Genomic DNA, 26935 nt, shown 5'->3' with positions numbered 1-26935 from the left:
TATTTCATTCACTTAGTCCCACATGTTTTACTACTCTTACTTTTCCACTTCCCTATATTCCATTCTAAACCCTCTCTGTTTCTAATAACCACACTCTAGTCACTCTCGACATGCCTCCCCTAAGGCCGCTGAAAAGATCAATTAGTTTCCAAGCCACTCTTTACTATCATTTTAACACACTTCTTTCCCCACCTGCTACTCCTAACATTCCATAAAAACACTCATCTCACTAGTCTTGTCTCATCCATTCGTTCTAGTTTACTTTTGTACTTCAAGGTTGTTTTAACATATCTTCCTCTACGAGTGATAGTACTCCATCTCATATCTCCCTTTCAAGTATCTATCGTAGCATGCCTTGGCGCATTTAGTGCCATTCTTGCTGCTCTATTATATCCTACTTCTAATTTCGTTAATTCATCCCTTTTCCACGCAGTCACATACATACCATATATAGTGCTCGGAATATTCACGTTCTTCCAAACTTCTCCCAACACATCGCATTTACTTGTTTTCATCTTTGCTGCAGTTCCCAGTCAACTCACCCATTGAATCACCGTCAGGCTAATCTTTTCATTCTCCGCCATTCGGACTCATCCACATCCCTAGGTACTTGTATTCATCTGTCTGTCATAACGCATTCCCTGCCAGTCTCCACATTGAATTTCTTTCATTCTCTGATCAATTCACTATCAGTTATCTTGCTTTTCTCACTGCTAAATTTCACTCCAAAGCCTCTTCAGTACCATCTACAACATCTAACAAGCTTTGAAGCTCTTCTGCCGATTCATTCTTAACTAATATACAAGCACATATCTTATCATTTCCCACACTTACTACTGCATCCATTTTTCTTATTCTGGACTATTAATTCTTCTGTATACAAGCTAAATACATCCTTGCCTAACTCTTCTCTCACTCTTCACTCTGTATGTTTCTATACCTCCTAGTCAGTATTTAGCTCTTATGTCCACATACATACTTCGCACTATGTTAACAGTCTTTGCGTTCAAACAAATATTCTCTAAGACTCCATCTAGCATTTCTCTATTCTCTCTATCATAAGCTTTCTCCATTCATAAAAAAAAAAACGTAAGAATAGTTTACCTTCATCCCTCTTTTTTCTCTCAATCGTTTCATTCACCACAATCATTTTATCATCTCCTCTCCTCTCCACACGAAATCCGTTCTGTTCTTCACCAAACGCTCCAGCTCTTTCAATCCATTTACACAATCTTTCATTCAACACTGTACTGGAAACTTTATCTATTGTCGTCATTAATGCAATTAGCTCATAGTTTTCAACTTCTTACCCTTGTATCCTCTCTTAAGTAGCAGTCACCCTGCATTCATTCCATATTCTTGGCACTCTCTCCTCTCACAACTCTTATCAATCACAACTTTCACCCATTTTTTATACATCTCATAAGGTATCATCTCATCTGGCCTTCCCATTTTTCTGTTCTCTCAATTCTGCAGCATTAAGATCACAACCAAGATCGAGTCCTGTAGCAAGATCAAGATGAGGATCAAGATCACAACACTGAAGATGGCAGCGAGCAGTGCCGAGACCTCGCTGGAGAAAAATGAATTTACTCCTAACATCAGGTACTCATGTCACACTTTGGCCTGTGTATTGTCACCCAGTTAACTGTAAACTAGGGAGTGCTTGTGATGAGGGGAATGACTGAGAACTTGTCATTATATACAAGATATTTTTGATGTAGCTCTTTCGGTAATTTTTTGAGGGAATATATATTTTTTTAAGTTTCTCTGCGGAATTGCATGGAAGTGAACTTGCTTTGGAAATGTGAGAAAGGTCTGATAAGTGTTCAGAACCACTTTGTCTTGCAGTAACCGACATGATATGTTTTAGTCTTAATCATGTCTTATTATTACAACGTGGGCTAATCTTAAACTTGGTATATTTGTAGTTTCAGCCTATAAGGAGATATCGTGCGTTGAATTACTTAAAATATGGTATACAAGACATTGGTTCACAAGTAAGGTAGTTGGTGAATGTTGATAAGAAGCAAAGTAAACATTGGTTCAGAGGAGATAAACCAAAATTGGGTATTATTTTAGATTTACACCATTATAATCTACAACACTGGGAATGTGATTTTTGCATACCTTACCAGATTCTAAGAAACTTTCTGAGTTTCTGTGGGAAATCTACAGTTTTCAAAAATAGACACAGGCACTCCCCTCCCCCCTCCCCTCCCCCCGCAAATTCCCTAGACCTGATCCTGTAGGATAGGTTAGATTAGTATCCCTAGGAAAGGGGTCAGGGTGATGTAGGTTAGGGGGACAGGGGGATTATAATGTAAATCTAAATATTAACCCAAAATTGTTTCATTAACAAAGAATGAGTAAAGACCAACAAATTATCAAGATTGTGGTAAGTGCAGACATTATGGTCAAGGAGGAGGCTAGATGAATGTAAGGATGATCTTTTCTTCCTTTGTTGTTGTTTTTCCATCAAGTTCCCCTAGCAAAGGAGTGATTTTTACATTTAGGGGCTATTACCTCAATTTTTAAGTACTCAGGAGCTGCCCTTTGTGGGTCACGGGGCCTGTAGAAGCCCAGATGTCACTGTCTCTGTATCCCGGGCTCAGAGGTCCCAGGGGTGGAGGTGAGCACTGAGACCACAGGCAGCAATGGTTTATGGTTTTCACTCTATCATCATCACTTCACTCAACCTTATTTTCCCTCATAAAGCTAAATGTCTCATGAGTCTCCTAAACATATATATGGAGCAAAAGGTTTCTTATCTCAGACTCCCTTCTTTTGACAGGGTTGGTGTAATTTCAGGGTGACCTTTCCTCAGTGGGGGCTGCCAACCAAGACTTTCTGAACAATGTCATTCTTCATCACTGTTCATGAAGAAGCTGGCACGCAGTTTGATAGTTTAACCCTTTTTTTTTATTGATATTTGTTTGTTGTTTATGTGTTTCTTTTTTTCTTTTTTTTTTCTTTTTTTTTAAGTAACAGGACATTGAAAGCCAACCACTTAGGCCACAGCAGTCATCTAATTTTTTTTTGTTGCACATCTGATTTGCACTTGCCTCATGTGTCCCACCAAGGGTTCAGTCCCCAATGACTACCTCTTGGGACTTGACATATCCTTTCAGAGCAATGCCACAGTGTTTTTGTGATGTTCCAAAAGGGAGCTACCATATGTAAATGCCCACTTAACATGACTGCCACATATAACAAGTCTTCGTCCCAGCAGCACCATGCCTCCGAGACCAGAGGTGACGTACAACTGGATCAATATAACTTCAGAGTTCTTCCACGCTACTAAAGGTAAGGTAATAACCAGCCATATATATATATATATATATATATATATATATATATATATATATATATATATATATATATATATATATATGTGTTTAGGTTATGTATTCTTAAGCTTTGTCATTGATTTTTCTGTTCCATGTACTGTATTAATTTATTATATTTTTTATCATAATTATCATTTTCATATCTTTCTCCTTTTTCTTCCTTCTCGAATATCCATTGCAACTAATATTTTTTGAAGGAAAGTTAATGTTTTGACCTTAAGATTTGATTTTCAGACCTGCAACTGGGTGAGCTTCTGCACGATGACATATTTGGGTTGTTTGAAGCCATGTCTGCCATAGAGATGATGGACCCCAAGATGGATGCTGGCATGATGTGCAACAGAGGGAAGAAGGTTCTCAATTTTGACCAGGCTGTGAAGGCAAGTATATATATAGGAAAGGTAATAGGGGGATTTTCTGCAAAGTGGTCATCTTCAGCCATCAGTAGTGAGCTACAAGTTACTTGCAATTTCGAGTTTTTTTTATAGAGCCATTCCATATGCATATTAATGTATTTAGTGTATTTTTAAAATGATTTCCACCATTCCTTCTAGGCAGTAACTTGGATAAAACTGTACTGTATCCATGAAAACAAATACTGGAGCTGCTTTTTTGGTGCATATGGGATATTCATCCACAGTTTTTAAAAGCAGGTACACTATACATGTGAAACATATTAATGCAGACAATATGTCTATGCCATTGAAAATACCAGATGGCACAGAACAACTCAAGTTTAAATTGGTAATTGACAACTCAAGTGACTTGGCGAGAATGGGTCAAACAAAAACAATCACCACACGTACTGCAGGGCACTGACATATGAGGTTACATGGCCTAGCCAAGCCCTTGACATGGTCTATGGAACCTTCAACATAACTTACCTAGAGTAGTGGCAACAACATAAACATCTTCTGTGAAGTGCTTGTGATACACTTGGCTGGCTGCCACTGGACCCGACCTGCCTCTCCTAACACCAGCTATCCTCCGCTTCTTCAGCTCAGCACCATTGAAAAATTTATAGCCACCACCTTTATTTGAACAAAGAGATGCACATCACACTGATGGCATGGCTATAACTCCTTGTGGCAACTGAGAGGTCTGTTTTGGTTTAAACAGCTGTGACCACTCCTGCCATTACAGTTGTTTCAGGAGTGAGATGAGAGAATCACTGCATGAAATGACTGTATCCATGTATCACAGTGTCATTGAGTATGGTTAGTCATATTAAGTAGTACCACCATATTTTTTATATTTTTTAGTCTGTACATCAAATAGTTCATAGACATATACTGTGCCATACTTAAAAATAATGAAGTTGATAGAATATGAAGTTTTATTTATTTATTTTTTCTTTTGAAATTATCAATGCAAAATGAGAACATTTCTAGCTGGAAATTCACAAAAAAGTATATTGATATATTCTGAATGCATTTGTGTGCACATGGAAATTACAGTAACAAGATTTTAGATTATGCAATTGTAGTAGAGCAAGGCTCAGTTGAGACATCTGATGGCTTAGCTCACCAGATTCCCCATTGATGCAGTATTAATGTTATCAACTGCAGACAAGATCCTTAGGGTTTGTTATCAGAATAAAACTAAAAGTAATATGTTTTACCTTTATAAAGTTAAATTTAAAAAGGAGATAAGAAGAAATTAGTTTTCTAGTAAATTGTTAGAAATGAAATAGACTCAGTAATTGGTTAGTCAATGCTGATGTGATAGGGAGCTTTGGAAATAAGAAAAATTTTTGAATTAGGATTAGAGATGGACATAGATATATACGTTTATTTACAGGATGTGCCACATGTAGGAGTCATCATGTTATAACTTGCCTCCCCCTGCAGGCTGGTGCTCTGAAGCTCAACAACCTCACAATGGAGGAACTTGTCGGAATCATGGACTCAATGCTAGCCTGCCTTGTCACCTGGCTGGAGGGACACTCAGCAGCCCAAACCATCCTTACCTGCCTCTACCTACACAAACCCCTCAGTATTGAGGACAGAGCACTGAGAGCATTTTCAATACAGACACTGAAACTCATTGCCATAATTAACAATGTCGTTCATAGGTAAAGACTTTTGTGTGTGTGTGTGTGTATGTGTGTGTGTGTGTGTGTGTGTGTGTGTGTGTGTGTGTGTGTGTGTGTGTGTGTGTGTGTGTGTGTGTTTGTTTGTTTGTTTGTTTTTTTTTTTGAGAAAAAAATATAAACATGCTATGAGATAATTTTGGGAAAAAAATATAAACATGCTATGAGATAATTTTGGGAAAAAAATATAAACATGCTATGAGATAATTTTGTTAATTTTATAGTAATCCCCATAATTATTTTAGAATTTAAAAGAATTAATAATTTTAAATACAGTTCTTGGTACAGTAGTATTTAAAACCATAGAATATGAGTTTCAATATTATACATGAAATATAGAGCAATAAAATCTTGTAAATTTGATAGATTAACAAACCACTATCAGGAAACTTTGTGTAGTTATGCAGGAGTGTGTTAAGCTGCTGGGCTGTAAGGAAGGCTTATCTCAGTCTGCAGCGACCAGAATCTGATTTTGTGATATTTGGATTTCCCAAGGTTGTACTGTAAAATGCTATTAAGGTAGACTAAATATTGTTTTCAGGATTGCATATGCACAAAATTTCTTTTTCCAGTTGCATTAATTCAGAGATCATTTCAGTGCTGGTGTGTTTGAAGAGGAGGACTTCCAGCCTGCCCTGTATGGTTATGGGGTGTGTTCAGAGGTGTCTGAGGTGCGTGCAGGAGGCATGATGAGGGAAGTGGAAGAGGAGCTACAGAGGGCAGTCAAGGCCACACGGAACAGACAAGGAGAACCATGGGACCCCAAGATGCAGAAACAGGTAAGTTGTATTTCATATCATAAAGCCATCAGACATCACCAGTATCAGCATCAGCATAATGAACCTATTTCTAGTTGTCATTGATAAGAAAGTGCAGTCTTAGAGAGAGAAAACCTTTCAGATTTCCAAGTGATGTTTACCACTCATTTGCTGACATGCAAGTGAACCATTCTTCTGTCTGTTTGAATTCTCTGTAAGCTGATAGGTATAAGCCAGACTGATAAGAGTGCATTAAAAGTGGTGTGATGGTCATTCAAGAAAGGTATATCATGGGAATGTTTGATCTCCATAACTCAAACAAGACCATCATGCCATCCTGTCAACTTGGACTCGCTCAGTCTAAAATAGGTTTTAACTTATAATGTTCCTCTGCTGCCATAATAGACCAGTGAGCAATAACTTAAGTAATTTTGATGAAATTTGAGCATTGACATGAATAATTGATGCCTTCATTCATAATGGAGCTTTTAGGGTGTCCATATCTGCAACGAAAGCTCATGAATTTGAATATACATTAGCAGAACCATTGGTAAGATAAGTTACTGTGTATTTTGACTTTGTTTTTTAGTATTTTAACAGTTTCTTATTCACCATTGCATTACCAGCACGAAGATGCAGTGGCACTTTTCTCTAGAATACGCTTCATGCGGCTGTTCTATGCTGCCCTAGCTGCTATAATGAGAAGAGAGCCTGTGTCCATCCCTGAGGCAGAAAGATGTCTGGCCTCATGCAATGAGCTGGTTTGTATAATGCAGAACACCATTGGTCGAGGTTTGAGACCCAAGCAAGCCAAAGATGAAGAAGGCAATAAAGGTAAGCAAGCTGCTTATATCTCCTTTCAAAAAGTATGAAAATGGTTTAGATGTTATTATTATTATTATTTTTTTTTTTTTTTTTTTTTTTTTTTTAGCACAGATTTTAACCACAGGCATATATTTTTTAGGACCAAAGATTTTTTTTTTTTTTTTAGCTGAGCAGAAAACATTGTAGCAGATGAAAAGTAAACCATTTCCTTGCTGTGTATTGATAAGTTATTTAATTTTTATCATATAAATATTACTCTACCTGTTCTTTGCCATATATCAATAGTCACTTGATTTTATATATATATATATATATATATATATATATATATATATATATATATATATATATATATATATATATATATACATATATATACAGGGTGTAATGCAAGTTTTTGCAAATACTGAAAGAGTTGAAAGAACATGTAATTCTAAGTAGAAAATGTTCTATACACATGTGCATTTTAAGGCTTTGTTTACCCGTCAGATGAGTTGAAAATGTATGGGACTCGCGGGTGTGCTCTGCATGTAGCTATGAGGTGACGGACAGATGGTTGCATTGTTGCAGCTTCGGAAGTGCCACTTGGTCAAATTACAAATGGATTAATCTTATTTTTTTGCAGGCTGTGGAATATTATAGCATCTTATAATAAGACAATTGGTTTTAAAAAGCATGTAATCTACCAATAAGCATTACACGACAACATTGTTGTGGTGATGAAAAGTACTCCTGTATAATGCTATGTGGCATCATCAAAGCGAGGGAGGATGGGGGGAGTAAGTCCGAGTGACCTTGAAAACAGCTGAGTGATGATGCTATGTAGCATTTTACAGGAGTACTTTTAATCACAACAATAATGTTGTTGTGTAATGCTTATCAGTAAATTACATGCCTTTTAATACCTTATGTCTTGTTATAAGATACTGTAATATTCCATAGTTTCCAAAAAAAATAAGATTAAACCATTCGCAATTTGACCAAGTGGCACCTCCGAGGTTGTGACAATGCAGCCATCTGTCCATCACCTCATAGCTACATTTTTTTTTTTTTTTTTTTTATGTAGGAAGGACACTGGCCAAGGGCAACAAAAATCTAATAAAAAAAAAATGCCCACTGAAATGCCAGTCCCATAAAAGGGTCAAAGCAGTGGTCAAAAATTGATGGATAAGTATCTTGAAACCTCCCTCTTGAAGGAATTCAAGTCATAGGAAGGTGGAAATACAGAAGCAGGCAGGGAGTTCCAGAGTTTACCAGAGAAAGGGATGAATGATTGAGAATACTGGTTAACTCTTGCATTAGAGAGGTGGACAGAATAGGGTTGAGAGAAAGAGGAAAGTCTTGTGCAGCGAGGCCACGGAAGGAGGGGAGTCATGCAGTTAGCAAGATCAGAAGAGCAGTTAGCATGAAAATAGCGATAGAAGACAGCTAGATATGCAACATTGCGGCGGTGAGAGAGAGGCTGAAGACAGTCAGTTAGAGGAGAGGAGTTGATGAGATGAAAAGCTTTTGATTCCACCCTGTCTAGAAGAGCAGTATGAGTGGAACCCCCCCAGACATGTGAAGCATACTCCATACATGGACGGATAAGGCCCTTGTACAGAGTTAGCAGCTGGGTGGATGAGAAAAACTGGTGGAGACGTCTCAGAACACCTAACTTTATAGAAGCTGTTTTAGCTAGAGATGAGATGTGAAGTTTCCAGTTCAGATTATAAGTAAAGGACAGACTGAGGATGTTCAGTGTAGAAGAGGGGGACAGTTGAGTGTCATTGAAGTGTCATACATAACACACCTGCAAGTGCCATACATTTTCAAATCATCTAACGGGTAAACAAAGCCTTAAAATGCATTTGTGTATAGAACATTTTCTACTTAGAATTACACATATTTCAGTATTTGAAGAAACTCACATTACACCCTGTTTATATATATATATATATATATATATATATATATATATATATATATATATATATATATATATATATATATATATATATATATATATATATATATATATATATATATATATATATATATATATATATATATATATATATATATATATATATATATATATATATATATATATATATATATATATATATATATATATATATATATATATATATATATATATACATACATACATACATACATATATTACTCTCTACCATAGTTAACTTACAAAACAAAGATGTGATGAATATAGGTTTTGCATTTTCCTCATATTGCAGTGAACCATCCAGTGATTATGGAGTTTTTTCCCTATCATCAGCCATTGTCTCTTCAAATATCTGCTTTCTTTGCTTTTTATCAAATATCACTTGATTCCATTATAATAGCAATGATCATGCTTTGCCGTGGAATTGCCAGTAATCATGAACCTCTCATCAAGAAGCACCTCTTCAGATTTCTTCTATCATTGCATACCATCATTAACTGTGATAGCCTGTGTTTGAGCCTCATGAAAAGACTGGAAAAACTCATCTGAAAGCTGGATAAATTGGCCATGAGAGGCTCTTGTGGTGGATCATACACTCAAAGAAACAGGAATCTGACACTATCAATTCAGCCAAGATGATCACTAAGGTCTGAATAGATTTTGTTCAGCCCTGACTGTTGTCACTCCATAGTTAACTGATTCCATTGCTCACACCTTGCAGTGGACTACCCGGTGATCATGGGCTTTGAGCCTCTTGTCAACCAGCGCCTCCTGCCGCCCACCTTCCCCCGGTACACTCGGCTGAGGACACGCAAAGAGGCCATGAACTACCTGGAGGAGATGGTGGCCCGCCTGCGTCACATCACCAAGATCACCCACTGCACCAGCTTCCACTCGGCTCTGGTGTGCATTTGCTCGTGGTGGCTGTAAACCATTTGTTGTCTGTGCTGTATGTTCGATTTGTATTTCATTTTGAATTGCTTACATACTGTTTGGTGGATGGTGTTGTAATGGAGGTGAATATGAGAAGACTAGGTTTGGCTTGAGTCTGGTGAATTCTCTTGAGTAGAAATTGGGATCTTAATCAGGTGCTGTGTGGAGATTATACTGCAGTGGTGGATGATCCTGATAAGAGACTGAGTCAGATTGTTGAAGAATTTGGAAGATTCTTTGAGGGTGGAAGTGAAGATTTAGGAAAAGGTCATGAACCAGTTCTGTTATTCAGGGAGAGATTTGGGTTTTTGCTGTTCTTTAGACTCTTACACATTGTGGTCATCAGGATCAGTTCTCTGTCCCTTAGAGGCCTGAAGACTAAGGAAATGCTTGTTTGTGTGGTTGTGGGTGTGTGAATGTGTGGCTACCTTGTCTTCATTTACCCATGTGTGAGAACATCACCCCAATGTATAGACAAATGTTGTTGGTTCCTTTTGTTTAATAGTAGTGCTGTTATGTATTGGTCCATTTACTTTCTTATCCTGATTTTTTTTATAATGTGTCTGATTGCTAAATGTGAGGTATAGTGTTCATTTTTATTCAGATTATATTATCAGTGTATTGCTCTCTCTCTCTCTCTCTCTCTCTCTCTCTCTCTCTCTCTCTCTCTCTCTCTCTCTCTCTCTCTCTCTCTCTCTCTCTCTCTCTCTCTCTCTCTCTCTCTCTCTCTCTCTCTCTCTCTCTCTCTCTCTCTCTCTCTCTCTCTCTCTCTCTCTCTCTCTATTCTTTGATATACTCAAAGAACTCTGAGAATCCTGCTGATATCTTATGGCTTTTCTGAATCTTTTCTTTCCTGTCATGCCTGACTCCCTTTATGTTCTGCATGGGTTTGAATTCAGCTACTTTAATCTAGCACTGAACATTTTTTTTTATACAAACCCTCTTTCATGTAAAAGGGCCCCCCCAAAAAAAAGTAATGAAGTCTTCAGTCTTTTTTCATTTGCTTTTGTGAAATTTATGGAATATGAGGATGAAATTCATTGCTGAGTATTTCACTTAGTTCCTTATTGCAGGAATTTATTGAAAATTTTTCTGAGACTCGACCCTGTGTATTATCTCGGTCCCTGGCACAAGTCTTGTACCTGGGGGGGGAGAAGCTGTGGGGCGGCCAGGCAATGGCAGAGGCCCTGAGGGAGGCTGCCAGAGGATTTATATGTCCTCCTGCTCTTCTGCCTAAAGCACCAGTAATGAACAATACTCAGGTATGTCATTAGGTTCAAGAAGTGATTTAATTTATCATTCTCAAGGGAATGTTGGATGAATCAAGAAATAATGATGACATGGTAAGTTTTTAGTGTGCAGGAGCTGCCTTATGCAACATTTACAAGGATTATGATTCTTTGCAGTTATAGATAATTTGTTCTGTAATGTTTATCCTTCTCATGTCTTCCTCAACACTGTCTCCAGATCTTTTACTATCTTCACACTGGCTTCCTTCCAACTCTAACACTTCTGACATTTCTGAGCATATGGTCATCCTCCCTTTCCCTGACATGCTCCTGCCATCACAATCTTTGCCTCCTCAGCACATTCATCACATCTTTCATTGCACACTTCCTTCTTTAGACACCCTATCTTCCCACTTCACATGTAAGAGAATAATTGGAAATTGATACGTTACTCTTCCCTCAGGCCAGAGACTATGTTGACTCGTTCTTCAATCGATGTGTGCGGCCCTTTGAACAGCTGGTCCAGACATGTGGGCACAACCGGGCACGTCAGAGGGATAAAGTGGCCCATCTCTTAGAAGAGTTTGCAATGCTGCAGGATGAGGTAAGTTTAAGCAGTGATGCCTGTACTAAGAGAAGGAACTACTATGAAGTGTCTGTTATTGCTGTAACATGAGTAAATGTTAGGCTTATAATGCTTTTGTACCTTTGCTAATACTTGGCTCTTTAGTGAACTAGTGTTATAATGATAAAATCAGATACTTCTTGAAGAAAACTTGTATGAGTGAGGTTGTTGGTTATAAAGTTTTCTTTGTTTTACTACCCATCCTCTTTGTCTTGTCTTTTTAAGAGGAAATGTTTAATGCCTCTTTTTCTTTTTCCAACATTATGTTATCTCTTGCAGGCTGATAAAGTGGATGCATATCTACATAATGTCCTGTTGAAGAGTGACCAGCCAAGACCTCATTTAGCCTACCTGGGCACCTGGGTCCTCTATCACACACTAAGGCTGATGATCAAATACCTGCTGACAGGATTCACCTTAGAGCTTTATGCTGTACATGAATATCATTATGTCTACTGGTATGTTTGATGATGTCCTCTGCAGATGGGAAGATTTAGCACATGTGAAAGTATCAGTGGAGGATTTTGTCCTTAGGTTAGGGATCTTAATTAATAGGGCATTATATTCATAGTGTTTTCTAATTTTTATGGACTGTAACTTAATGAGCTCTTTGATGATGCATATTCTGCTTGGCTGTGGAATGAAAGACAAATGCCAGTGATCCAAGAAGTTGAATTAAGTTACCTGAGAAATGTCTGCAGTTTATGGAGAATGGATGGCGAAAGAAATTATTGTCTTCATAACAGCTTTGGCGTTTTAAGTAAAGGTAACTTATAAGAAATTCTGTTCATGATGAGTGTAGAGTTCATTTATTGGAGGTTATGATCTATGGATTTCCACAAGATTTTACATTTATCACATTTCCAGGTATCTCTATGAGTTTGTATATGTATGGCTGGTGAGTGCGTTGTCCAGAGCAGATGCAATGTTGCTTGAGCAGGACGGCTACGACACAAACAGAGGGGGAAAGAGTGGACGCTCATCGAAAAACAAAAATAGAAACAGAAAAAAGCATCGACCATATGGAAAGGAAATCACGTACAACCAAGCTCTCCAGCATCTGTGTGGAGGATACTATAAGGTGGGTTTTTGCTGTCCCTCCCCTTTCTGTTGACTTTCTCTTTCTACACATCTATGTTGGATTGGTGTTTTTAACTGCTTCCACATTGCCCCCAGACTTGTTTTTCTCTCAGCTTCTTCCTTCTGTGATCCATCCACCTTTGCTTTGGTCCTTCTCTCAGTCTCCTACCCTGTGTCTCCATCTCTATATCTATTGTCACCATGTACTGTATACCTCTTCCCTTCTCACAAGCTACTCTTACAGAATGCATTTCATTGTGACTACCATCATTCATTTTATAGACTTAAATTCTTGGATGGGTGTAAGCAGGGTTGGCATTAAAAAAACCTACCAAAGAAAAAAAAAATTGTTTATTTTATTTTTAAGGCTGATGAGAAAATAAATGAGGGAAGCTGCAAGAAGTGACCAGGCTTAGATGTGGCAGTCCCTGTATGATATATACCTATCTATTTCCACCTATCATCCCTATTCATAAACCCATCTAATCTTCTCTTAAAGCTCCCTAATGTCTTAGCACTAACAACTGGAGGAGGCAGTAGACACCTACTGAAGTGATAATTACTCCCAGTGAGGTCTAAAGCACTGTTCAGGGGGTGCTGTGAACTTATCATTAAATCCAGCTGTGACCTCACTGAATGTTTCCTTTTGTGTCTCACAACACAAGGGGGCAGTCACAGCCTGCCCTCCAAAGACAACTCTTCCTCCACACAAAACTACAAGCACCTAATAACACACACACCTTCACTCAAAAATTTCAAAATCATCATGGTAACTCCTACACCAGCCTCGGAGTCCCCATCTGTGGAGGGGACCATAAATGTCCCCAGGTCAGACTGCCTTTCTGTCAACGACCCTAAGTGTCTTGACACCCCCCTCAACTTTTTCTTCATTAACTTCTGCAACATTCACAGTCTAAGATCTAATTTTCAATCTGTAGAACATCACCTCTCCTCTTCTAAACCTCATCTTCTTTTCTTCACTGAAACTCAGGTGTCTGAGGCAACTGACAGTAGCCCCTTTTCTGTTCCCTCCTACTTTCTCTATCCTCATTTTCAATCCAAAGCTGGATGCTGTGTTTATGTGTGCAATGACTTACCCTGCTCTCGTGCCCACGCTCTTGAATCTTCCGAGTTTTCCACCATCTGGCTATGACTACAGAGTCACTCTCAAACAAAATTTTTCAATGCTGTATACCTCTCACCTAACTCCTCTGACTATAAGAAATTCTTTGACTACTTAACTTCCAAAGTGGAGCACATTCTGACCCTCTTCCCTTTTTTCAGAGATCTCCATTCTTGGAGACTTCAATGTTCACCACCAGCTCTGTCTTTCCTCTCCCTTCACTGACCATCCTGGTGAACTAGCCTACAGCTTTGCTATCCTCCACGACCTAGAGCAATTGGTGCAACACCATACTCGTATTCCTGACTGTCTTGGAGATATGCCCAACATTCTTGACCTTTTCCTGACCTCTAATCCTTCTCCTTATGCTGTCGCCCTTTCTTCTCCATTGGGCTCCTCCAATCACAATCTCATATCTGTATTTTGTCCTATCACTCCAATCACTCCTCAGGATCCCCCTAAGCGAAGGTGCCTCTGGCGTTTTGCCTCTGCTAGTTGGGGGGACCTGAGGAGGTATTTTGCTGATTTTCCTTGGAATGACTACTACCTCTGTGTCAGGGACCTGTCTTTGTGTGCTGAGTGCATAACAGAGGTGATAGTGTCTGGCATGGAGGCGTACATTCCTCACTCTTTTTCTCAACCTAAACCTTCCAAACCTTGGTTTAACACAGCTTGTTCTTGTGCTATACATGATAGAGAGGTGGCCCACAAAAGGTACTTAGGCCTTCCATCAGCAGAATCTCATGCACTTTATATTTCTGCCCGGAACCATGCCAAGTCTGTTCTCCAACCAGGCAAAAACTCCTTCATTAACAGAAAGTGTCAAAACCTTTCAAGATCTAACTTCCCTCATGACTTCTAGCATCTAACCAAAAATATCTGCAATAACTTTGCTTCTTCTTCTTTCTCTCCTCTATTTCAACCAGATGGCACCACTGCTATCACATCTATTTCTAAAGCTGAACTCTTCGCTCAAACCTTTGCTAAAAATTCTATCTTAAACGATTCTGGGCTTGTTCCTCCCTCTCCTCCACCCTCTGACTACTTCATGCCACCTATTAAAATTCTTCACAATGATGTTTTCCATGCCCTCGCTGGCCTAAACCCTCAGAAGGCTTATGGACCTGATGGGGTCCCTCCTACTGTTCTCCGAAACTGTGCATACGTGCTTTCACCTTGCCTAGTCAAACTCTTTCAGCTCTGTCTATCAACATCTACCTTTCCTTCTTGCTGGAAGTTTGCCTACATTCAACCTGTTCCCAAAAAAGGGTGACCGTTCTAATCCCTCAAACTACTGTCCTAGTGCTTTAATTTCCTGCCCATCTAAAGTTTTTGAATCTATCCTCAAAAGGAAGATTCTTAAATATCTATCACTTCACAACCTTCTATCTGATCGCCAGTATGGGTTCCGTCAAGGCCGCTTTACTGGTGATCTTCTGGCTTTCCTTACTGAGTCTTGGTCATCCTCTTTTAGATATTTTGGTGAAACTTTTGCTGTTGCCTTGGACATATCAAAACCTTTTGATAGAGTCTGGCACAAAGCTTTGATTTCCAAACTAATCTCCTACGGCTTCTATCCATCTCTCTCTAACTTCATCTCAAGTTTCCTTTCTGACCGTTCTATTGCTGCTGTGGTAGACGATCACTGCTCTTCTCCTAAATCTATTAAAAGTGGTGTTCCTCAGGGTTCTGTCCTGTCACCCACTCTCTTCTTATTATTCATTAATGATCTTCTAAACCAAACTTCTTGTCCTATCCACTCCTACACTGATGATATCACCCTGCACTTTTCCACATCTTTTCATAGACGTCCAACCCTTCAGGAGGTAAACATTTCACACAGGGAAGCCACAGAACGCTTGACTTCTGATCTTTCTAAAATTTCTGATTGGGGCAGAGAAAACTTGGTATTGTTCAATGCCTCAAAAACTCAATTCCTCCATCTATCAACTCAACACAACCTTCCAAACAACTATCTCCTCTTCTTCATTGACACTCAACTGTCCCCCTCTTCTACACTGAATATTCTCAGTCTGTCCTTTACTTATAATCTGAACTGGAAACTTCACATCTCATCTCTGTCTAAAACAGCTTCTATGAAGTTAGGTGTTCTGAGATGTCTCCGCCAGTTTTTCTCACCCCCAGCTGCTAACTCTGTACAAGGGCCTTATCCCTCCATGTATGGAGTATGCTTCACATGTCTGGGGGGGTTCCACTCATACTGCTCTTCTAGATAGGGTGGAATCAAAAGCTTTTCGTCTCATCAACACCTCTCCTCTAACTGACTGTCTTCAGCCTCTCTCTCACCACCGCCATGTTGCATCTCTAGCTGTCTTCTACTGCCATTTTCATGCTAACTGCTCTTCTGATCTTGCTAACTGCATGACTTCCCTCCTCCCACGGCTTCGCTGCACAAGACTCTTCTTTCTTTCACCCCTATTCTGTTCACCTCTCTAACACAAGAGTTAACCAGTATTCTCAATCATTCATCTATTTCTCTGGTAAACTCTGGAACTCCCTGCCTGCTTCTCTATTTCCACCTTCCTATGACTTGAATTCCTTTAAGAGGGAGGTTTTATGACACTTATTCATCAATTTTTGAATACTGTCATGACCCTTTTATGGGACTGGCATTTCAATGGGCATTTTTTTTTATTGGATTTTTTATGCCCTTGGCCAGTGTCCTTCCTACATAAAAAAAAAAACATGATTACCGAGTCCGTTCCATTCATCTACCCCTCTGTTTGAGAACCAATTTCTTCCTGTCTCTTTCTTAAACTTAAATTTTTCAATCTTGAACTTGTTATTTTTTGTTTTGTCCTGGTTGCTGATCCTAAGAATTTTGCTTGTCCCCCTTGTTATAATCCTTATACCACTTAAAGGCTTCTATCAGGTCCCCTCTTAACTATGTCTCTCTAAAGAATGTAAATTTAACAGCTTCAATCTGGCCTCATAAGGAATACTCCTCATCCCCTGTATCCTCTTAGTCATTCTCCTTTGTACTGATTCTAATTGACCTATATCTTTCCTGTAATGTGGGAACCAGAACTCCTCAGCATAGTCTAAATGAGGTTTGACCTGTACCAAATATAACTTTAATATTATTTTGGGTCTTCTGCTTTTAACACTCCAAAAAATTAATCCTAATAACCTACTTGCCCTGTTTCTGGCCCCTATGCATTGCTTTCTTAGATGGAGTACAGAGCTAATATAACTTAAATCTTTTTCGTACCCTGAATCTATTGTTCTCCAAAACTTTGCCTCTGTCCTTGAACCTTGCCTAGTCAAACTCTTCCAACTCTGTCAATCAACATCTACCTTTCCTTCTTGCTGGAAATTTGCCTATATTCAGCCTGTTTCTAAAAAGGGAGACCTAATCCCTCAAACTACTGTCCTATTTCTTTGATTTCCTGCCTATCTAAAGTTTTTAATCTATTCTCAACAGGAAGATTCTTAAACATCTATCACTTCACAACCTTCTATCTGATTGCCAGTATGGGTTCCATTGAGGCTGTTCTGCTGGTGATCTGGCTTTCCTTACTGAGTCTTGGTGAAACTTTAGCCATTACCTTAGGCATATCAAAAGCTCTTGATAGAGTCTGGCACAAAGCTTTGATTTCCAAACTACTCATCTACAGCTTCTATCCTTCTCTATGTAACTTCACCTCAAGTTTCCTTTCTAACCGTTCTATTGCTACTGTGATAGACGGTCACTGTTCTTTTAAATCTATGAACAGTAGTGTTCCTCAGGGGTCTGTCCTCATCCACTCTCTTCCTATTATTCATCAATGATCTAAACTAAACTGCTTGTCTTATCCACTCCTACGTTAATGATACCATTCTGCACTTTTCCACATCTTTTTGTAGACATCCAACCTTTCAGAAAGTAAATAGTTCTTGCAGGAAAGCCACAGAATGCCTGACTTGTGATTTCTCAAAAATTTCTGATTAGGGCAGAGCAAACTTAGTATTGTTCAATGCCTCAAAAACTCAGTTCCTCCATCAACTCAACACAACCTTCCCCTCTTCTACACTGAACATCCTCATTCTGTCCTTTACTTATAATCTAAACTGGAAACTTCACATCTCATCTCTAGCTGAAACAGCCTCTATGAATTTAGGCATTCTGAGTCGTCTCTGCCAGTTCCCCACCCCCCTCCCAATGTGCTAACTCAGTACAGAAACCTTATCTGCCCACGTATGGAGTATGCTTCACATTTATGGAGGGTTCCACTCATACCACTATCTTAGACATGGTGGAATCAAAAGCTTTTTGTCTTATCAACTCCTCTAACTGATTGTCTTCAGCCTCTCTCTCACTGCCATGATATTGCATTTCTTACTATCTTCTACTGGTTTTTTCATGCTAACCGCTCTTCTGATCTTGCTAACTTCATGCTTCCCCTCCTCCCGTGGCCTCACTGCACAAGACTTTCTTCTTTCTCTCGCCCCTATTCTGTCCACTTCTCTCATGTTAAAGTTAACCAGTGTTCTCAATCATTCATCCCTTTCTCTGGTAAACTCTGGAACTCCCTGCCTGCTTCTGTATTTCCTCTTCCCTGTGACTTGAACTCTTTCAAGAGTGAGGTTTCAAGACACTTACCCTTTAATTTTTGACTAATGCTTTTGACTGTTCGGAATCTGGAACCTCAGTTGGCCCTTTTTTTTTTTTTTTTTTTTTTTTTTTTTTTTTTTTTTTTTTTCACTTGGCCAGTGGCCCTCCTACTTGAAAAAAAGCACTTCAAACCTTTTGCTTCACTCTAGATTACTTTTTAATTGGTTATTTAAACTGATTTATATATATATATATATATATATATATATATATATATATATATATATATATAAGAAATAAGAGAAGCTGCAAGAAGCGACCAGGCTTACACATGGCAGTGTCTGTATGAAATATACCTACCTATTTCCATCTATTATCCCCCTCCATATACCTGTCTAATCTTCTCTTAAAGCTCTCTAATGTCCTAACACAAACAACATGATTATTGAGTCTGTTCCATTCATCTACCACTCTATTTGTGAACCAATTTCTTCTTATCTCCTTCCTAAACCTAAATTTTTCAAGCTTGAGCCCGTTATTTTTTGTTCTACCCTGGTTGCTGATCCTAAGAATTTTGCTTACATCCCCCTTGTTATAACCCTTGTATCACTTAAAGACTTCTATCAGGTCCCCTCTTAACCTACATCTCTCTAAAGAATGTAGATTTAACAACTTCAATCTCGCCTCATAAGGAATACTCCTCATCCCCTGTATCCTTTTAGTCATTCTCCTCTGTACTGATTCTAATAGACCTATATCTTTCCTGTAATGTGGGGACCAGAACTGCACAGCATAGTCTAGATGAGGTCAGACCAGCGCCAAGTATAACTTCAATATCACTTCCGGCCTTGTACTTTTAACACTCCTAAAAATGAATCCTAGTACCCTATTTGCCCTATTTCTGGTCCCTATGCATTGTTTTCCTAGACTGAGTTCAGAGCTAACTATAACTCCTAAATCTTTCTCATACCCTGTACCTACCAGAGTTTGGTTGTTTAATGTGTACCTACTGTGTGGGTTCCCTCTACCTACGCTAAGTACTTTGCATTTATTGATATTAAATTGCATTTGCCATCTGTCCATCCATTCATTCATCCTATCTAAATCTGCCTGCAAGGCGATGGCATCCGATCCTGACCTAATTAATTTACCTATCTTTGTCATCTGCAAATTCACTAACATCACTACTAATTCCACTATCCAAGTCATTGATATATATTAGAAATAACAATGGCCCTAATACTGATCCCTGTGGCACCCCACTAATTACATGACCCCACTCGGATTTCGAGCCATTTATTACAACTCTCTGTCGCCTATCGCTAAGTCATGACCCTATCCAGCCTAACACCTTCCCATTTATCCTGTGTGCCCTAAACTTTCTCAGGAGCCTTTGATGAGGTACCTTGTCAAATGCTTTACTTAAGTCCAGATATAAGATATAATTATCTCCATTATCTACTGCCTCGTAGACTTTACTGTAAAAACTTAACAAGTTTGTCAGGTAAGACTTCCCCTTCGTAAAGCCATGTTGTGACTGATTTATCAAGTTATGTTTGTATATATATATATATATATATATATATATATATATATATATATATATATATATATATATATATATATATATATATATATATATATATATGAGGAATAAATGAAAAATAAATTAAACAAAAAACAATAAAACCCAAAATACCCAGTGGGTTGGATTTTTTTAAACCTGGGTTTTTTCTGACCCTTGGCATAAGGAAGTGATGGGAAATTTGTGGTATGTATAAATAAGTATTTTTCTTATTCTTCATTATGCATTCATATTTGAGGCATTCAAAATAGAAATGGTAAGCTAACCAAAAGTAAGTTTCAAGAAAAATGCACTGGTCATAGCCAGCCAGATATTTTAGACAAGAGAGGACAAAGATTTTACTCAATTTCACCTCCTGCTTTTACCAGTTACTTCAGTGCAGTCTCAGTTGCAAGACCCCCAGCACCTGTACTGAACCATCTTACTGCATGTAATTTAAACAGTTTGTGAGGTTGATGAGGGTGGTCGTGTGTTGTAACTAGAGCTTTCAATACAAATCCACAGGCAATGTTGGGGTTGAGAGAGGCAGGGAAAGTCAAGTTACCACTTCAGGAGTTTGACAGTGAGCAGGTCCGTTATGAGCACCGGTTCCTGCCATTCAGCGTAGTGATGACTCCGCCACCAGTGCACTATGACCAGTTCCTCTCCATGACCGACCTCTCAAACTTCTCACAGGTGACACACAAAGACCAGTAGTCAGCCCTAGATGATATGCATGTCACCATATCATATAAAAATCATTGTATTCTTCCTATTTTGAAGTGGCTTTGAAAACATAATTCTGTTGCCATGCATAAATTCTGGAATCTTTGAAAGTGATGTGTGCTGATTTTTCTGACTGCTACTCTCTCCAGAAAACTTTTGCTAACAGAATTTGCATTTTGTGTTTATTTATTTATTTATTTTTTAATTTATTTTTTTCATGAACTGTAGCAAGAACTTAAACAGTATCGGATAATTTAGTTCCTTAGATCTTAGTGTCTGCTGAGGAAAGAAATGTGCTCAATCTATCTGAGGGAGATGTATGATGGTTGTTACAACACCATCTAAAGTAGCCACAGTGCAAGTCATTGAAACATTTGTTTACATCCTCTCAGCCTTTCACAGTTAAATTTATCCATCTTCATATCAATTCCTCACTGTTTTTGTCTTTGTCCAAAGGGGGACTTAACACTGCCACACCTGTTTGGTCATGCAAATTTCTTGTCAGTTTTTCATCTTCTTTTTTTCATTACTTTTAATGTTATTTCATCTTAAAGGTTTGCCAAAGCTGAAACTTACTGTAGCCTTGCTGTCAACAGCCGGTGTCACCAGCCACACTCTTCCATGATGCAAGGAATCACTTCTTTAAGGCACGCTCTCTTCTTGAAACTATACATGCCCCAAGTACTGAGGTAAGTTTTTATTACTTATTCCTTTTTTGTACTTGAAAGGCAAGTCAAGGCTATACTATTTGTCTCTTGGTTTCAGGATAACTTTTTCCTTATATAACAAAAAAGTTGTACCAGTCTCACTAAATAGGGAGCTGTAAATTTATTCTTAGTTCTCACTCAGTTACTTTTCCCTTTACTAAAGCTTACACACGTTTTAAGGTTCAGCAGCTACTGAAAGTTGTGAAGACGAACTTTGTTGTCATGAAACTCCTTGAAGGCGGCCACAAGGCTGACGACCCCACTCGCCCTCAGTTTGACTTCACCACTCACCCGTGCTTTCCCATCATCAAGATTTAGCAGAAAGTTGTTAGGAAGCGAGTTCCAAAGGAACTCCTTCCTATCAATGAGACAGAAGAAGGTAGATAATCTGGATTTAAGATTTATTACAGGAGGCATCTATTTTTGCACAAACCATATTTACCACCACTGTAGAAGACAAGAGCTCTAGAGTATCACCTTGAATGGAATGATTTGTAAATACTGAAGATACTATACTATATTTAGCATACATGAAGCACAGTTAGTCTGCAGATTGTGTAAGGTTTTATATGCATCTAATCCTGTATTTATGATCTGTAGATTCCACTTTCCTAAATGCAAACTTTAACAGGAAACATTTGAAAGGATATTTGAAGCATTGAATTTAGGCTTCATGGCAAATACAATGTTGCTTCCAAGATGCTGGTATTTTTGAAGTGCATAATAGCATCTTGTGTTTTCTTTCATTATTCTGAGAACAACAGTACCTCAGATATTTGGGAGAATCTAGGAAACTAACTAAGAAGGAATATCCACATCATGAAAGACAAAACCTAACCTACCATATCTAACTACATACGAAAGTGCTCTATGGAAGTAGAATGTCACACTGTATAGTCGGAGCTAAGATCACATGCCTGAGGGGACCAACAGCTGTACAAGGGCTATGAAAACCCTTCACACTACAGCACTACAGCAGGTAAAGCTCAGACATCTAGTTGCATCCCAGACTCATTTGTCCTTAGCTTTGATAATGTAACTTAAAGCTTTGATCTGTCAGGACAAGGGCAGCCAGTCGGCTAAGGTCATTGAACGTCTGTTGCTGGAGAATATACTAACATGCCCTATATATTTTGAGCCGAGGCAAGCAGCAGTGAAAAAGCATGAATTGTGGCCAGTTATTTTTGCACATCTTCAGTAGAGGAACACCTGTAACCAAGTGAAGTGTGCTCTCTCATGCCCAGTGTAATATGCACCTTGTATGTGTAATTTATTATATACAGTAGTATTTGTATAAAGTGTATGATTGGAGAACAATATACTCTCTGCAGGACAAAATATATGCTCTCAATGAAGAATCTTTGGTGTTTATATTGAAGAAAAAATGTCAATTCAGTGGCAAGAAACAGTTGATCATTTGCAGTCAGTACTGCCAGTTCAGTAATAGATATCAAAACCCATTATCTGAAACAAAGCTGCTGAACTCTTCAGTGTATTGTGTGGGATATTTATTCATGGAAATATATAGCACTTGTAAATTATTGTGCCTATTTATTAATTTTTTCACTGATATTGGCTGTGATATAATCCATCACACCATATATTGTTTTTCATAGTGAAGTAAATTTTTTTCCAACACATTAAGTTGTACATCATGTTTTAATTACTCCACATTTTTTTCCAGTAAATACTGGTAAACAGCAATTACTGAAAGCATTTGGATTCAAGGGTAATATATCCATTTTAGCAGATCATGTGTTTTTAGTTTCATTGATCATGTAATGTACTGTCTTGACATTATATCAGTGGCTTGAATAATTACAACTTACTACTCTTGTTTCTTAATATCAGTCAGTTCCAATAAGAGCTCAGAAAGCATCAAAACAAGACTTATTTGTGCTTACCATTGATGAAGATACCTGATCTCTGATGTGTAGCTGTATCCTTCTGCATAATGCAATGTTAGACTTAAAATGTAAAGTGGCAGTATCAGTGTTCCTTCCTTAGTTATCAGGGTGAATGTATTCTTGGAGAAGCTGCTTTGGACACCAGAATGTGTCAGGAAAGAGAAATCCTTCAGTCACCTCATAATTCTTATAAAGCCTGAGGTGTGCAGTGTATGTATAGGCATTTGTGTTGGAATATTAGGATGTTGGAATCTCATATCAGGACCATGTATTATACTTGCAGTAGAAAAGATGACATTGATGATGAACACTGAGTGAAATTCTGCATGGAGTGACAAGCAGGAAGTCTTTTACAGTAAAACCTCCATAAATTGGCATAATATGGGCTTGGCCTTTGTCTTTTTATAGATATTCTGACTTATGAAAAATGTCTCCAAAAATCCATGGAAACCCTTCAGCAGGTAAGGACCCAAAGGTTTGTTGTTGTATGGCTTTCCTTTGTATTTGTATTCCTTTGTCTTCAGTTTCATCCCCTTCCTTCTTCTAGAACTTCATGTTACACCTTACTCTGAAGACATGACACTGAGAAGGGCTGCTGCTTCTGGTTCTGGTTAAAGGTTGGGAGGTCCAGTCTGCAATGACACTTCTCTGATGTGGTTTTGTTTATGGTTTCTTTTTGTGGTCTGATCTGCTGTCTTGTTTCTCTCAAATATCACAATTTTCCTTATACTTTTTTTGATGTTACTGATGTCAAAAAGGAGCTCATCAATAATCTGATCTTCATTTTCTATGTACAATCTTTTTAATCTATGCTCTTTTCTCCTCTGATCTTCATCTCTTCCCAAATTGCTGCAGATGAACAAAGCTTGGGTGTGGTACTGCATAATGTGTGTGGGTGGTGGGGCCATAGTGAAGCAGCTGTTACTGTGCAGGTCATGCTGAGCTTGGTCTGGCTTGACCCAGTTTTGGTTGGCATGGAACTTACATAGATCTTGCAGAAATTTATTTTTTGAACATTTATTATTATTATTATTATTATTATTATTATTATTATTATTATTATTATGATTATTATTATTATTATTATTATGATGATGATTATTATTATTATTATTATTATTATTATTATTATTATTATTATTATTATTATTATTATTATTATTTATTTATTTATTTATTTATTTATTTATCTTATTTTTTATTTTATTTATTTATTTTTTTTATTGAATATTTTGTTGCCTTGCCCAACCTATGTGGAATTCTGACTTATACATAGAATGCCAACTTATGGAGGCCTCAATGCATTTAGTACTGTTGTGTGGAACCTCTTCCATACATTACATCATAAAGAGAACAATACACAACCTGATTTTTCATCATGTAGTTCATTGTGCAGTCATACTTGATGTGTGCATAACATCAGTCTAGCTGTTGGCCATTTGGTGCAACAGAAGCTGTGACACCAGATGTGATGGGCAGGGATTTGAGCCTCAACAGGCAGAGTTATGGTCAGAAATCAGTTGACTTGCAATACTCACTTCCTTTGTACTTACCATTTTCCTACAAACATAAGTCCTTTGATCCAGAATGCAAGAGTTATGAACAGTATAGTGTAAAAGGAGTGTAGTGCTAGCTTTTTTGTAATATCTGTAATGACCTTGCTTTCCTAATTTGATCTTCATCCCTAATGTAATGTAATGGAACTTACCTAGAAATGAATCTAGTCAAACCAGCCTCTCAGTTATCTTATTTGTGAGGATCAGTAGATCATAGAACTTAAGACTGAGGGAAGAATGCAAGACACAGTAGGAGTGGTGAGGTTGGAAAGTTACTTGACTATTGATTGTGCAGTCTCTCAGTTGACAGGTTTTGTAAGATTTATCAGCAGATCATTGGACTTATCAGAATGAGGGAATCACAAGACACAGTGGAACTGAGTGTAGTATGTTGCTCAACTATTGATCCTGACAATGCTAATTGTTGAAAGAAGCAATGGTCTTCTTAACCTGGGAAAAAAAAAGTGTATTACCCTAGTCACTTATAATGTGTAAAATTGCTTACTTCCATCATGGCAGTTGATATGTTCTATAAATCAAGCTGCAGATTATTAAAGTATTCTTGGTTAAAGTTTTTGGCAGAGTTTAATGCTACATTAGCACATTAGGTGTTTTTTTTTTTTTTATGTTTATTTCTTTAAGGTAAAAGCTATATATTTCATCAGAAAAAAAATTATGTACACTGCATTTACTATAATAAGGTCTGATCAGGAAAACAAAAAAATATGATTAACTGACCGGAGGCAGTGTTATTGAGACAAGTAGATGGGAAGAAAGCATTGAAAGGAAGCAAAGCACTAAAATATGTTTTACAGAAAGATATGTAGATAAGATATGAAGGATAGAGTGGGAATATAAATGTCTCATTAAAGTACTTACATGTTTGTAAGCACACAGATAGGGAGACATAGTAATGCAACAAATACTACATGAAAGTTGGCAAACTCTCCTTATAACATAAAAGATTGTCTTGGTCCAAATAATAATAATACCTTTGCACCTTGTGTTTGCCCCATCTTGCTTCAATCTTGTGCTGTCATATCAAGTCTGTATTCACCTCTAATGGCTTGAATTCAGCTGATCACTTTCCCTTTGTTTCAGAAAAAATGTTGCCCATGCACAAATACTATGCATGCCACTGAAGAACTGGATTGCTCTAAAATTAAACTTATGTGCTAGAGAGCTTAAGAAAGTAAAGAGAGTTGAAAAGGCCAGTTAACTTACAGAAAGCAGCTCCTCAGGCTGAGCTTTGATGTCATATATAAAAGTAAGTCAAGAGTGACACTTTTATTTTTAACAATTATGTCATTAAGAATTCACTCTGCATTATAAAGAAAATTAAACCACTTTAACATTCCCATATAGAGAGAGTGCTGTATGCTAGATATACAATATCCTCAACTGCTTAGTGTACTATAGACAACAATTTTCAGTATGTCTTGCTTGCTTAATTTTTTAAATGCTGAGAGACAGAAGAGTACTGGAAAGATCATGGTGAGGTGAATGTGCAATGTTGCTGTGGAAATTAGCAAGTGAGGGAATCAAGAAGCAGACTTTTAAATTGAGAGCCTTATTGAAGTAATGAGAACAGCACTGGTGACAGGTTGAAATTGATAGTGATTTGTGTTAAGGATTTTGTCCTTGTCTGTTGGTGATTAAACTATGTCACCTGTTTGGATTCACTCTCATTGTAACCAGATGGTATAGTGGATGTTCAGAAAAACAGTGAAATGTGAATGTGAGTGAAGGGAGATCATTTAAGCAACTGTATTTCTTTGCTGTGTTCTGGAATGGATATAATGGTTAATATCATTGTTGTTGTTGTTGTTGTTATTATTATTATTATTATTATTATTATTATTATTATTATTATTATTATTATTATTATTATTATTATCATTTATTTATTTATTTTTCATTATTATTGTTAATGTGATTATTATTATTATTATTATTATTA

At 37.7% G+C, this 26935-nt stretch overlaps 1 protein-coding gene across 4 annotated transcripts; it reads left to right on the top strand.

Moving 5' to 3' along the window:
• The first annotated feature begins 1458 nt into the window (after nucleotides 1-1458).
• Nucleotides 1459-23160, top strand: LOC135110943 (N-alpha-acetyltransferase 35, NatC auxiliary subunit-like). 4 transcript variants are annotated; one of them, XM_064023649.1, is made up of 14 exons: nucleotides 1459-1605; nucleotides 3233-3306; nucleotides 3585-3730; nucleotides 5201-5424; nucleotides 6041-6221; nucleotides 6827-7034; nucleotides 9692-9873; nucleotides 10977-11165; nucleotides 11596-11736; nucleotides 12037-12215; nucleotides 12625-12838; nucleotides 20605-20775; nucleotides 21402-21494; nucleotides 21693-23160. In XM_064023649.1, the coding sequence occupies exons 1-14, from the start codon at nucleotides 1520-1522 to the stop codon at nucleotides 21828-21830; spliced, it is 2226 nt and encodes a 741-aa protein (XP_063879719.1). In that variant the 5' UTR covers nucleotides 1459-1519; the 3' UTR covers nucleotides 21831-23160. The 4 variants fall into 4 exon arrangements, with proteins under 4 accessions (XP_063879719.1, XP_063879721.1, XP_063879718.1 ...); XM_064023651.1 differs by having other exon boundaries at nucleotides 1465-1605; nucleotides 3132-3306; XM_064023648.1 differs by having other exon boundaries at nucleotides 1505-1605; nucleotides 3230-3306.
• Nucleotides 23161-26935: the final 3775 nt, after the last annotated feature.

The sequence above is a fragment of the Scylla paramamosain genome, chromosome 21 (genome assembly GCF_035594125.1).
Source record: "Scylla paramamosain isolate STU-SP2022 chromosome 21, ASM3559412v1, whole genome shotgun sequence".
Taxonomy (NCBI): Eukaryota; Metazoa; Arthropoda; class Malacostraca; order Decapoda; family Portunidae; genus Scylla; species Scylla paramamosain.
This window is presented reverse-complemented; position numbering and strand designations above follow the sequence as displayed.

Bases quoted from the DNA above. Each gene is read 5' to 3' on its own strand.
- LOC135110943 (XM_064023648.1), top strand. From the start codon at position 1,520: ATGAGGATCAAGATCACAACACTGAAGATGGCAGCGAGCAGTGCCGAG. The intron at 1,606-3,229 runs GTACTCATGTCA...TCTTCGTCCCAG, and splicing joins GAATTTACTCCTAACATCAG to CAGCACCATGCCTCCGAGAC. The intron at 9,874-10,976 runs GTGTGCATTTGC...TCCTTATTGCAG, and splicing joins CCAGCTTCCACTCGGCTCTG to GAATTTATTGAAAATTTTTC.